The sequence below is a fragment of the Lycium barbarum genome, chromosome 2 (genome assembly GCF_019175385.1).
Source record: "Lycium barbarum isolate Lr01 chromosome 2, ASM1917538v2, whole genome shotgun sequence".
Taxonomy (NCBI): Eukaryota; Viridiplantae; Streptophyta; class Magnoliopsida; order Solanales; family Solanaceae; genus Lycium; species Lycium barbarum.
Window position 1 is genome coordinate 95,361,754 of NC_083338.1, and position 11,236 is coordinate 95,372,989.

At 34.4% G+C, this 11,236-nt stretch overlaps 1 protein-coding gene across 5 annotated transcripts; it reads right to left on the minus strand.

The window, feature by feature from the left end:
- Positions 1-1,840: 1,840 nt before the first annotated feature.
- On the minus strand, positions 1,841-8,546 carry LOC132626650 (uncharacterized). 5 transcript variants are annotated; one of them, XM_060341596.1, is made up of 8 exons: positions 8,353-8,546; positions 7,965-8,105; positions 7,794-7,855; positions 5,349-5,561; positions 5,163-5,221; positions 3,348-5,066; positions 2,790-2,940; positions 1,841-2,673 (listed from the first exon to the last, which is right to left on the minus strand). In XM_060341596.1, the coding sequence occupies exons 4-8, from the start codon at positions 5,467-5,469 to the stop codon at positions 2,039-2,041; spliced, it is 2,685 nt and encodes an 894-aa protein (XP_060197579.1). In that variant the 5' UTR covers positions 5,470-5,561; positions 7,794-7,855; positions 7,965-8,105; positions 8,353-8,546; the 3' UTR covers positions 1,841-2,038. The 5 variants fall into 5 exon arrangements, with proteins under 5 accessions (XP_060197579.1, XP_060197580.1, XP_060197582.1 ...); XM_060341597.1 differs by having other exon boundaries at positions 7,760-7,855; XM_060341599.1 differs by lacking the exon at positions 7,794-7,855 and having other exon boundaries at positions 8,022-8,105.
- Between the last annotated feature and the right edge of the window lie 2,690 nt (positions 8,547-11,236).

The following is an 11,236-nucleotide window of genomic DNA, read 5'->3' on the forward strand; positions in this document are numbered from 1 at the left end:
TGAGTTTTTGTAGTCCTCACAACTCTAATAAGACACTTACATGTGGCTTCTCCAATTAAATTTTCCTTACATATTTTCATTTTTTTCATTTTCTTAAGACCATGCACTCCACATGGATTTTTATAATTGGTTTGTTGCACAATTTTTTTAAGAATCTCTTCTTGCCGCTTATTCAGTTATTCCTCCGGTCCATATTATATGGTTGTTTTAGCTTTTATGTTTAGTTTCATATGAGATATTTTTTATATAATCAATATGGTATTATTATTATTTTTCAAATTTACACTCATTTAGATAAGTGATTTTTTGTATAACCAAGACACCATGTTAAATTGATATACCCTCCATCCATTTTTACTTGTCCATGTTTGAATCGGCACGTCCCTGAAGGAGCAACAAATGAAAATGACAATTTTACTACATCGCCTCTAATTATTATAAATTATCTGATTAATTAAAATCAATCAAACATACTTTAAAGGTTGTGCATTCACTAGCAATTTCTTGATATTTCCAATCCAATAATTAATAATGAGGGTAAAATAGGCATGAAAAGGTATATTATCTCTTGGTTTTTCAATCTGGACAAGTAAAAATGGACATTTATTTTAGTATATTGGGCAAGTAAAAATGAACCGAGGGAATAGTACTTAATTAAGGATAGTTTAGTGAAAAGACTTTTAATTCTAGGTGTGAGTGATTTTTTAAAGGATGTGCCCAGACTAAAAACACCATGGGATATGGATCGAAAAGTTCCTTTTACATTATTTGTCCTTAGACATTTGGTAAAATTTAGGTAACTTCAAAGCCAAATTTTATTTTTCCAACTAAAGTATTTATTAGGCTTTACTTTTCATTTAAAAATGTGTCACGTCATATGTTCCTCTCCAATTCCTCTCTATACATTTTACTTATTTAGTGAAATCATATGTGCTTACAAATCCAAAAATTAAAAGTTATTGAATGATATTGTATAATGTTGAAAATGAAGGTAGTGTTATTATTTTTAAGATCTCTTGTTTGATTAACTAAGAATAAATCTTTTTAAGCATAACGTGTATGTACGAAGAACTGACTTGATTCTTGAGGTTCATTTTATGAATTAAGGTTATTTATTGAATTTCATCAAAAACTAAGGTTAAAAATCACATTTGACCAGCGTAAAGCCTTGACACATATTATGAAAACTTATCAAGAAGATATGGTTAAGATGCAATTATACTAAATTAATTATGTAGTAGAAAAATGTGACGCAAATTATACTTATTTGATAGAATTATGTAATATTTTTATATTTTGAGTTTGGGCCCGGACTTAGCACGGGCCTCTAGCAACTAGTTGGACATATAGATAGGATGTAGATCAAGTGCAATAAGCTAGAGGAGTGATTATTTCACTTTGGAAGGAAAAGATATCTCAAATAAGGCTTCAACCTGTACAAGGCTTCAAAACATGATTTTGACCACAAATTCTGGAAACAGAGGGTTGAGTTGTTACAGTACTCCAAGGTCATTAAAATAATAATCCTTTAAGTTCCTTTTAAGCTTGTTTAAATTAGGAAAATCTTCGAGGCCTTACAATTATTCCCTGAGGTACAAGATACAATTACACTCATATTAAGTCTAAATACCTCTATGGCCACCATTCAAATTTATTTCACTTTGCATGTGTATGATATGGAACTTACTGCCCATAAATGTTGGGTACATAGGCTCGTAAGAGATATATTGACTTAGGGTTTAAGTTATACTCCGTACAAGGTACAACTAATTTAGGATCCTAGCCCCATTGACCCTCAGAAAAATGGATTAAAATAAGGAGGACAAATGGAACAGAAAGATAACAAACTGATAAATGAAATTTGGATGTAGACATTCTGGTAACATCACCTCAAACAAATAATCTATAATGGAAGACATGAACATCCAAAAGCTGGGGTCAGTTTCATTTTTCTTTCTCAGTGACTACTAGGAAGAAAGAATCTTAAGAGATGTAAGAAAAAAGCATACACACTTTCAAGGGGGATGAAGATAATCTTTTAGAGTACCAAGATGTCAGCAACTACTTCATCAATCAATGAATTTAGCAATCGTTTCTCGATCTGTATTCCAAGTTCAAAGGCTTCAATGTCAAAGTCGAGCCATCTTCCAAAGTAGCTGCTCATGTCCTTCTCTACGAGTTCATCAACCATGCAGTTTCCCATGACACTCCACCCTGAAATTTCCCTATATACTTCTTCTGCTAGCCTCTCCTTGTTTCTGACCACCAATACACCTTTTGACCATCTATCATATCCACCCTTCACATACTCCTTATATCTTAAGTCCAAGCATTCACCCACACAATCAAATACAACCTTTCGTCTTTCTTTTAACTCATCATGTCCACGACCATTTACCCTTTCCAATTGATCAAAAAGGTGTGGATTGATGATCTCGTGAGACCTGCCCACTGCAAAATCCATGAACATCGACTCAATATTGCATAGTATATCCTTCACATATTCCAGCTCCCAGTTTGGTGATTTCCCAGGATCCATCAACCTTTCCTTTTTACCAGAAGTTGAAGAGGCAGAGTCTAACAAATCTACATCAGGCTCCATAGAATGGAACTTTTTCCGCGAGCCTATACCAAACACTTCTTTAGCTTGTACTGATGAACTTTGCTTGCTAGCTGAAATTCATTAGATAATGTTCAGATATATATCTATAGTTTCAATCTATGTTCATGAGTGAATTTTTTCATGCATAAAATAAAAGGCAGGCACTAGGTCGGTCTGCTGGTCTTACCTCCAGTATTGTTACTTTCTGCAGTATCTGAAGAATTGCAACTGTCAGTAAGAAAAGAATGCTCAAGAACAGATATAGGGCTTGGGAACCGACTGCCAAACACCTTCCTGTCAGTGCTGCCATACTCACTACTCAGTTCCTCTTCAAACCCCTGAAATGAAATGATGAAATTAATAAGGCTTTCCATCAGCTCTGTAAAGATCTTTCTATAACTTATCATAAGAGAAGTTCTTAAACAAATAGAGTAACTTTCTGCAATGTGCTGAAAGTTTTAGTCAAAGATATCCAACACCATACAACTCAATTAAAAGCAGGAGGAGGAAAACATTTTAGTCAAAGATGTCAAACACCACAGAATGTCTCATTAAAAGGCATAAAAAGGATAACAAGAAATGCAGGTCAACATAGAGTCACCTGAATGGTCTAATTAAATTACAGGCAAATACATATCAATTGGTAAAATTTAGAGGTATCTACAACATACAAAACAGAGTGGCAAACTTAATAAAATAAAGATTCAATTGTAAAACAGAAATCTGCAAAACCTATGATACATACCTGATGCCTGTGCTGCCCAGTAGAAGAAAATCCGGGGTTGCAGCAGCTGACCAAATCATCCACTTCCATGTTATCATGGTTCCTGGTGGTCTTCAATAAGCCATTCGGAGCTGGTGACAGATCCTGGAAAATTGATGAGGAACTACTGGATGTTCCTGTTTTCTGGCTTGACGACTCAACTACGTAAGATAATTCTCTTAACTTTTGATCCAAAAGACTGCTCAAAGCATCCCCTCCACTCAAGTTATGCCCAAAAGGAGCCTTTTTAATTCGAAAATCTGTGCTAAACTCGTGACTTTTCTCTAATGCTTCTCTTGGGGGCTCAGGGGTGGGTATCGATCGTGTTAGGGGAGCATTGAATGTAAAGGAAATAATGTCTGTCCCTTTCCCTTTACTGTTCTCACCCCAGCTTATTTCCCTATCCATGAATGTGCCAGACTGAATCAACTTTCCACTTTTATGAGTAAACATGCTCCCAGCGGCCTGATTTTTCTCATATTGGATATCACCGTCACTAGGCCGTTTCTTACGCGACACACTTTTAGTACAAGAATATGTTTCTTCCTTTGTATCGTCTGCCTCTCTGCTCAACCTCCTAGAACTGACCTTAGAGTTTTCAGCCATTTTACCTGAGCTTCTCTGTCGCGTAAAGGAAGAATCACCACTAAGTGTTTGTTTTCCTTGTGAGTTGGAAAGAAATTGCTTAGAAGGTGACTTCCCCCTATCAGCTATGCTATTTTGTTTTTGATTATTCTGCCGCAGAACACTTGAACTATAATGTACAGATGGCTTCTTGTGCGTGTTCTTTTCTGTACTAGGTTGGCTTGTAAATAACTGGTTTGAATTGCCTTTACTTGGTTCTTTCTCGACAAGTACAGTTCTGCTACTGCCTTGATATAGACCCTCTCTTTTCTGGACATTGGCTTTTGCTTGCAGAGCTAATGAAATAGATTTTCCTTTAGTTTTATCTACAACAAAAGATTCATCAGAATCTGAGAAATCCTTCTGCCTGGTTGTTGTTGTATCTGCCGATCCATTCCAGCTCTTATTCATGGGTTGCCCTTTAAGGCACTTAGAAGCATTAGACTCAGCTGGCCTTCGAGAAGCTTCAGCAATCTTGGTTACTATCTTTTGAGAAGCTTCAACCCTTTCTTTTAAATCTTTTACCTTCAAGGGAGCTGAAGAAGATCCATTTAGGGACAGTTTTGCTTTCGAAGTAGCTTGATGAGGTCCTGCGTCAAGTATTCTGGCGGCTGCTTCCATTATGTGAGCGGCATTCTGAGGTGGGATATAATTAGCACTTTTGATTGGCGATAGAAGCTTACAATGAGTGATTGGGATTGATTTAGCCGACTTAGGAGGCAACATCTCCGATTGAAACTTCTCGATGGGCCTGCTGATTATCTTCTGGTGCTTTGGCTCCAATGAGTTCCTGCCTAGAGCCTCCATCTTTTCATGGAGGTTGCTGGAATATACTGTTTGAAAATTTTGGTGGTACTCGAGGTTACTTGAAAGGCAAGGAGCGCTTCTTAGAGACTGGGAATCGAAAAACGGAGTAGAGTAAGGCTCTGAAAAATTAGAAGATGGCATGCAATCCAATCCCATAAGCCTTGCAACAACACCAGCAGGTTTGATTCCATAATATTCCTCGTCAGTCACCGACGAGGCACAACTGTAATCACTGCTTCCTTTGACACTGGACCCAGCATCCTCATTGTTCTGCAATCAAAATATTTTCAGTTGAAAAAGTACAACAAGAAATTGTAGGTGGAAACAGAGAAGATGAGAAAGATTAATTAAGTATTGAATACGGACCAGACGAACCCGAGTCACAGGCAAGTTCCCATCACATCTCTTCTTCTGTTTGGGTTGCTCTGCAAAAAGCATAGGATTATGCTTATTCAGCCATTATAACACTTAACAGCGTAGTTTTCTTGAAGTTCTACCACTACATGCACATGGAAGAATCAGTAGTTTTAACCATTGTTCATAGACATTTACCTGGTATGTCAGACTTGCTAGAGAACAATTTCTTCCGTGATTTTGCATTCCAATCAAATAACTGCAGGAAACCACCAACATAACCTCCTCCACTCTTGGAACCGTGTTTCTCAGCACCCATATTCACCCGCTGATCTCAAGCTCTCTTCAAAATTTGTGAACTGAAAAAACAGTTATAACAGCAAGCATCGTCGTTTCCAGACCCAAGCTCATCTGCAGAAAATTTTAGAAGCATGAGATACTGTTTAAAACAAACCTTGGGACAACTAATAGGGCGAGTAACTTTTAGAGATTTGTTCCTCTATGCTACTTTGTTTGTCAGCGGAACTTGTGAATTTCAGTAAATGGAAATGGAGGAGATATGCTCCCCCACAGTTACTATGAAGATCTTATCTTTTCTTCTTCTTAGTCTTCCAATTTGTCCACCAATTTGCCTTACTCCTTTTCCTTGACATTAAAAACTATCCTCTGTCAAGAATTTAAATGATTATGCATTGAAACTACTTTGCGTTATCTAAATCTTGATGTGACATCTTTCCAGCAAATTTCTCCATTGTTTTAATTTCCTATCATTCGATCAACTTTAACTATCTTTAACATGATAACCAACTCAAATTCCTTTTCTTGGTATCAGCACTAGTCGAATGAGGCCACTTACTGAGGACCAGTTGGAGAATCACTACACAGAACATGTTACAAGTTCTTTTGAGATTGTTACTTCATCTTGTTCAGTCTTTACTCTGTAGTAGTGAAACCCCACTCTCTAGTTGGCATTACATCATGACTTCAGACTTAAAAGTGGCTTGCAAGATTAATTTAGTTGCACAGAGTTCCCTCCGCGCTCCCTATAACACTAAGTCAAGTTACTAATTCCTTCATCCAAACGTAGACCACCTATTCCCATTGCCCCACTTTCCCGACCCTGACAAGATCCTCACTTCTCTCAAGTTGTCTATTTTGAGTTGATTACTGGTCTGCATTTTCCGAAGTTCATCTCTAATATACAGTAGCAATATGACCTTGTTAGTTCAAAGTTGTGCCTCTAGTACTAAGGAAGCTTATTAATTCAGTATGAGAACAAACAGGTCGCAGGACTAAAGATTTGATTTCAGAAAGAACAGAAGATCTTCAGGACCTTATGTCATTAACACTTTACTAAAATCAAATTAGCTCCAAATTCCTACTTCCATCAGGTTTGAAGGACTTGTTCCCATGACCTTTAAATTGCGACTCACTTTGTGATCTAATAACAAAATATGGGAAGCCCATAGTCATAATTAGGGGTGTCAAATGGGCGGGTTGGACTGAAATTGGCCCAATTAAAATGGGCTTAGGTAATAAATGGGTTGGGCTAACATTGGCCCAAAAGTTACTTGGGCTGAAATGTGCTAAAAATGGGTTGGGTCATGACCCGCCCAACTTGACCCAATTTTTTTGAATGGTCTATTTTCTAGAAAAACATTTTTCGCGAAAAATATTTTTCTTGAAAATTATTTTCGCGGATTTTTTGTGAAAAATATTTTTGAGGAAAACATTTTCCGTGGTAAATATTTTCAAGAAAAACACATTTTTCGTGAAAAATATTTCCCTTCATATTAAACATATTTTCGTGAAAAATATTTCCCTTTATATTAAACATACCACAAACTTATAAGATACATGATACAAGAAAAGTGTATACATAAAAAATAAAGTAAATCTCAAGTAATAAATTCAAATTTAAGTAAATCTTAAAAATGGGCTAGAATTGGGCATTGGGCTAAGTTGGAAATCACTTTAAAATGGGCTATGTTGGGTTGGGCTAAAATCAGCCCAATATGAAATTATCTTGAGCCCAACCCATAAAATTTTGGGCGGGTTGGACGGGCCATCACCTTTTGGGTCAAATTTGACACCCCTAGTCATAATAAATCAGCTCATTAGATCGTTTCAAAATCGAATTGCAGACAAGCAGCCACAAACCCAGTCTTGGATTTGCCAAATCATTCCAATGCAATCACTGTGCCTTACAATTACAGTCAATCAAAGACTTAAAATAAAATGTGAGCTCGAATGTCATTATTACCTCCCCCTAGTTGTCTAAAAACACTCCAAACTGAATCATTTCTAAATAACTTCTTAATGTGGAAATTGTTTTTCTTACATTCCTTTCTCTTCTACTTTTATAACAAGATCAAAAGGTCCTAATTTTGAACTTTAAATATGGGTCAAACTATAATTGAAGTAAACAATCTGCAAAGCTAACGAATTGAAGACATTCAACCCCAGGGAATCAAGCATTCCCATACATCACTCATACAAAGTTAACAAGAAAAACCCTACTATCAATACCAATGAGAAGCTAAACAAAACAAACCCAAATACTAAAATAAACTGACACAGAAGAAATCAAGACTCATTAAAGCTCATACTTAAAAATAAAGGGTTAAAGGAGAAATTTTCAACCCCTCCGAATATTCCATTGAACAAAAATAGTACAAAATGAAGTGTTCTCCAATGTAACAGTCCTACAAAAACAACAACAACAACCCAATTGCCATCACCATTTTATAAAAACAGAACAAAACAAACCCAAATATGAAAAAAAAGAAAAAAAAAAAAAAACAAGTGACTCACAAGAAACCAGACAATGATAGGGCATAAACATGGTAAAAAATCAATCTTCTTTTTTACCCGCAGCCGCTACCCTTCTGGTGAGTACATGCTAAACTCCGTTCCAATGTAATAGCCGGCAAACCAAATATCAATCTTTACCATCTATAAATCATACATAAAGTGAACAAAAAAAACCCAATTACCATCACCATTAATAAACTAAACAACCCCATATAAGAAAACTTACATGACACCCAAATGAAATCAAATGTTAAAACATACAAGAGCACCAGTGCTTATGTGTCTGAACGATAAACCAAAAACATAGTACAAAAATTAAGCATACAAGACCACAAATGAGAAACTAAACAAAACAAAACAAAAAAGAACAAATATGAAAAGAACTTACATGACTCAGAAAAAATCAAGAACTCTTTAACTCTTACTTTCAATTTTTATGATTGAAAATATTTGATATAAAAAAGGAGGGTTTTTAGGGCTTAGGAGTGGGGAAGTGAAAGATGTAATCTTTGATTGGTGCCAAACACATATAGCATAGATGACATTAAATGAGGAAGAAAGAGAAAACAAAAATTAAATTTTTGAAAAAAGTAAAATCAGATTTTAATAATATATTTGAAAGGATAGAAAATAATTAATGGGGTTTGTCTACAAAAGGTTAAAAAAGGGTTCTAACGTCTCTTTTTGTGATGAGAGGGAGGCATTTCAAATTCTCAACGGAATCCGCTCCGATTCCCTGCTTCGCAGTCCACCCTATCAACTATGAGGAATAAAAGGAGTAATTAAATAAAGTCAACGACAAAAGTTGTAAATCAGAGAGATGTTTTAAAAGCATTTACAGCTCCTGTTAATTAAAGTCATTTGCAAAGAGATGTTTTTAAAACATTTACAACTCCTGTTAATTAAAGTCCTGTATATCTTATCTTCATTCTTTTTTCCCATGGTCATCGTGAGGAAATTATAATTTGAACTGTAATTATCAGATACAAATGTTAGTAGCCAATTAACTTCTCATACCTATTTTATTACTCAGTAGAAAAAAATTGGGTCACTTGCACTTTTGGCCCTATCTTGTGTTAGTCTTTAATTTTTGCCTCTCAAGGCACACAATTTTTTCGCATGACATAAATTTATATTGTCGCATCATTATATTCCACAAGTTATTTTCACACCCTTATAGAAATTATACCCTAAGTTTTTAGAGGGAAAAAATTAAAGACTAATCCATTTGAAGAACAAACTGTGCAATTTCTTCAAATATTCCTTTTTCCAATTCCTTTCCATCATTCCATGAGTAAGATCCTCCTCTTTCTCTCTTTTATTGTATTTTATTTATCTCAATAAACTGATTCAATTCCAAAAAGAAAAGAATGAAAAATACAAAAATAAGATTTTAAAATGAATGTGTGGGCTTCTCCCAATTTATGAATATATTTGAAAGACTAAAAAAAGCATTTGAATTTACATTTGGTTTTCATTTATTTATCTAAAAACTAGTTTTGGGAAATAATCTGAGAAGAAAAAAAACAAAAAGGTTGCATGTGAATTAAGTTTTAAACACATGTGTTTGATTTTTAATTTCTTTACTTCTGTTATTTCTTTTTCGGACTGCTTTGGTTTGTTTTCTTTTGAGCCGAGGGTCTATTGAAAACAGTCTCTCTACCTATCGTGGTAAGGGTAAGGTTTGCGTACACTCTACCCTCCCATGACCCCACTTATGAAATTACACTGAGAATGTTATTGCTGTTGAGTCTGGTTTTTATGGTTTTATGTTACCACAGACTTTTAGGGTCTGTTAGAAAACCGCTTCTTGCTTTTGTTCCTCTCTGACCTGACTACTCTGCTTGCTTAACACAAGTTTTATTTCATCGTCATGGACCGCTTCACTATCCAACAAGCTCCGCTCGAAAGCAAGAAGCAAGGAAAACCACCTTGTAATTGGATTTGTGTAATTACTACTCTAGTAATTACACGGCTTAGTAATAACACATATTGTAATTATCCAAAAACATGTTTGTTTGTCATGCTGTAATTACAAATGTACTTGGTTGCACAAGTGTAGTTGCAATTAGCTTTTTAAATTCTAAAATTTAAAATCAATTATAAGAAAACTAGACGTTAATGTTTTACAAATGTGTCTATATAAGAAAGTATTACTAAATTTTACCTATCACCAGGTATTCAAGATAATTTTTTGAAAATACAGTATTGGATAATTATATTTTTGTAATTAATATTGTAAAATAGTTGATATATAATTTTCAAATAAATAATATTTAAATGAAACAATTAATAAACTTTGTAACTAAGCACATATTTTGCAAAAACGTCGTGAATTATTTATTTAATAAAAAAATTAATATTTACTATCATAATTTGATAACATTGTTCAAATGTTTAATTAAAAGTAAATCTATCAATTCTAATATCACTCAATATTAGTCAAGTTTGTCTATAACCTCATACAACAACAATGTTCAAATTTAATGACATCACTCGTTATAAGCCAAGCTTGTGAATGGCTCATTCTTTATAGTATTAGGAGATATAGTTTCAAGAAACTAGAATATTAACAAGCTAACGAAAATGGAGAAAAGAAAAATTAAATAAAAAAAGAAACAAAATATAAGAAGGTAAATGGAAGCACAATAACATAAGTAATGGTTTGAAAATGAGAACTAAAACATTGAAAGATAAATTATGTAATATATATTACATTTGAAATTTTTTAAACAAGAATTTAAAAGTAAAAAAATAAAATAAAATAAAATATAAATTAAAAAAATAATGTAATTAAAAGAAATTAATAATAAATAATATTGTAGTTACCAGCAATCTCAACCCCCTCTTGAGAATTGAAAAGTGTATTTACTCCCCCTACATTACACCCAATTTAATGCTACCAAATAATTACGTAGTCAGACAAACATGTAAAAATTGTGTAATTACACCCAAATCCAATTACGGATGGCTTGGCTCCTCTCAAGTAGTTGATCCCTCCGATCTTCCCCACTTTGGGCTTAAATTAGTTATATGTGTCCTCTTAACAAATAAATGGTCCAAAATTTATTTAGTTAACCCAAACGACTTTTTTTTTTGCACGGATTGACCTTCTTTTGGGGTGGTTTTTAATTTTTATCCCTCAAATTACTGGTCTTTAATTTTTGCCCTTCGCTTAAAAAGGTGGCCGACGATACCCTGAGGTACTGGGTTCGAACCCCCATTCAAAAAAAAAAAAAAAATTGCAAGGCAAGGCTTTGCAAAAAGTCTGC

Bases quoted from the DNA above. Each gene is read 5' to 3' on its own strand.
- LOC132626650 (XM_060341595.1), bottom strand. From the start codon at position 5,469: ATGGGTGCTGAGAAACACGGTTCCAAGAGTGGAGGAGGTTATGTTGGT. The intron at 5,067-5,162 runs GTCCGTATTCAA...TTTTGATTGCAG, and splicing joins CTGTGACTCGGGTTCGTCTG to AACAATGAGGATGCTGGGTC. The intron at 2,941-3,347 runs GTATGTATCATA...ATTTCATTTCAG, and splicing joins CTGGGCAGCACAGGCATCAG to GGGTTTGAAGAGGAACTGAG.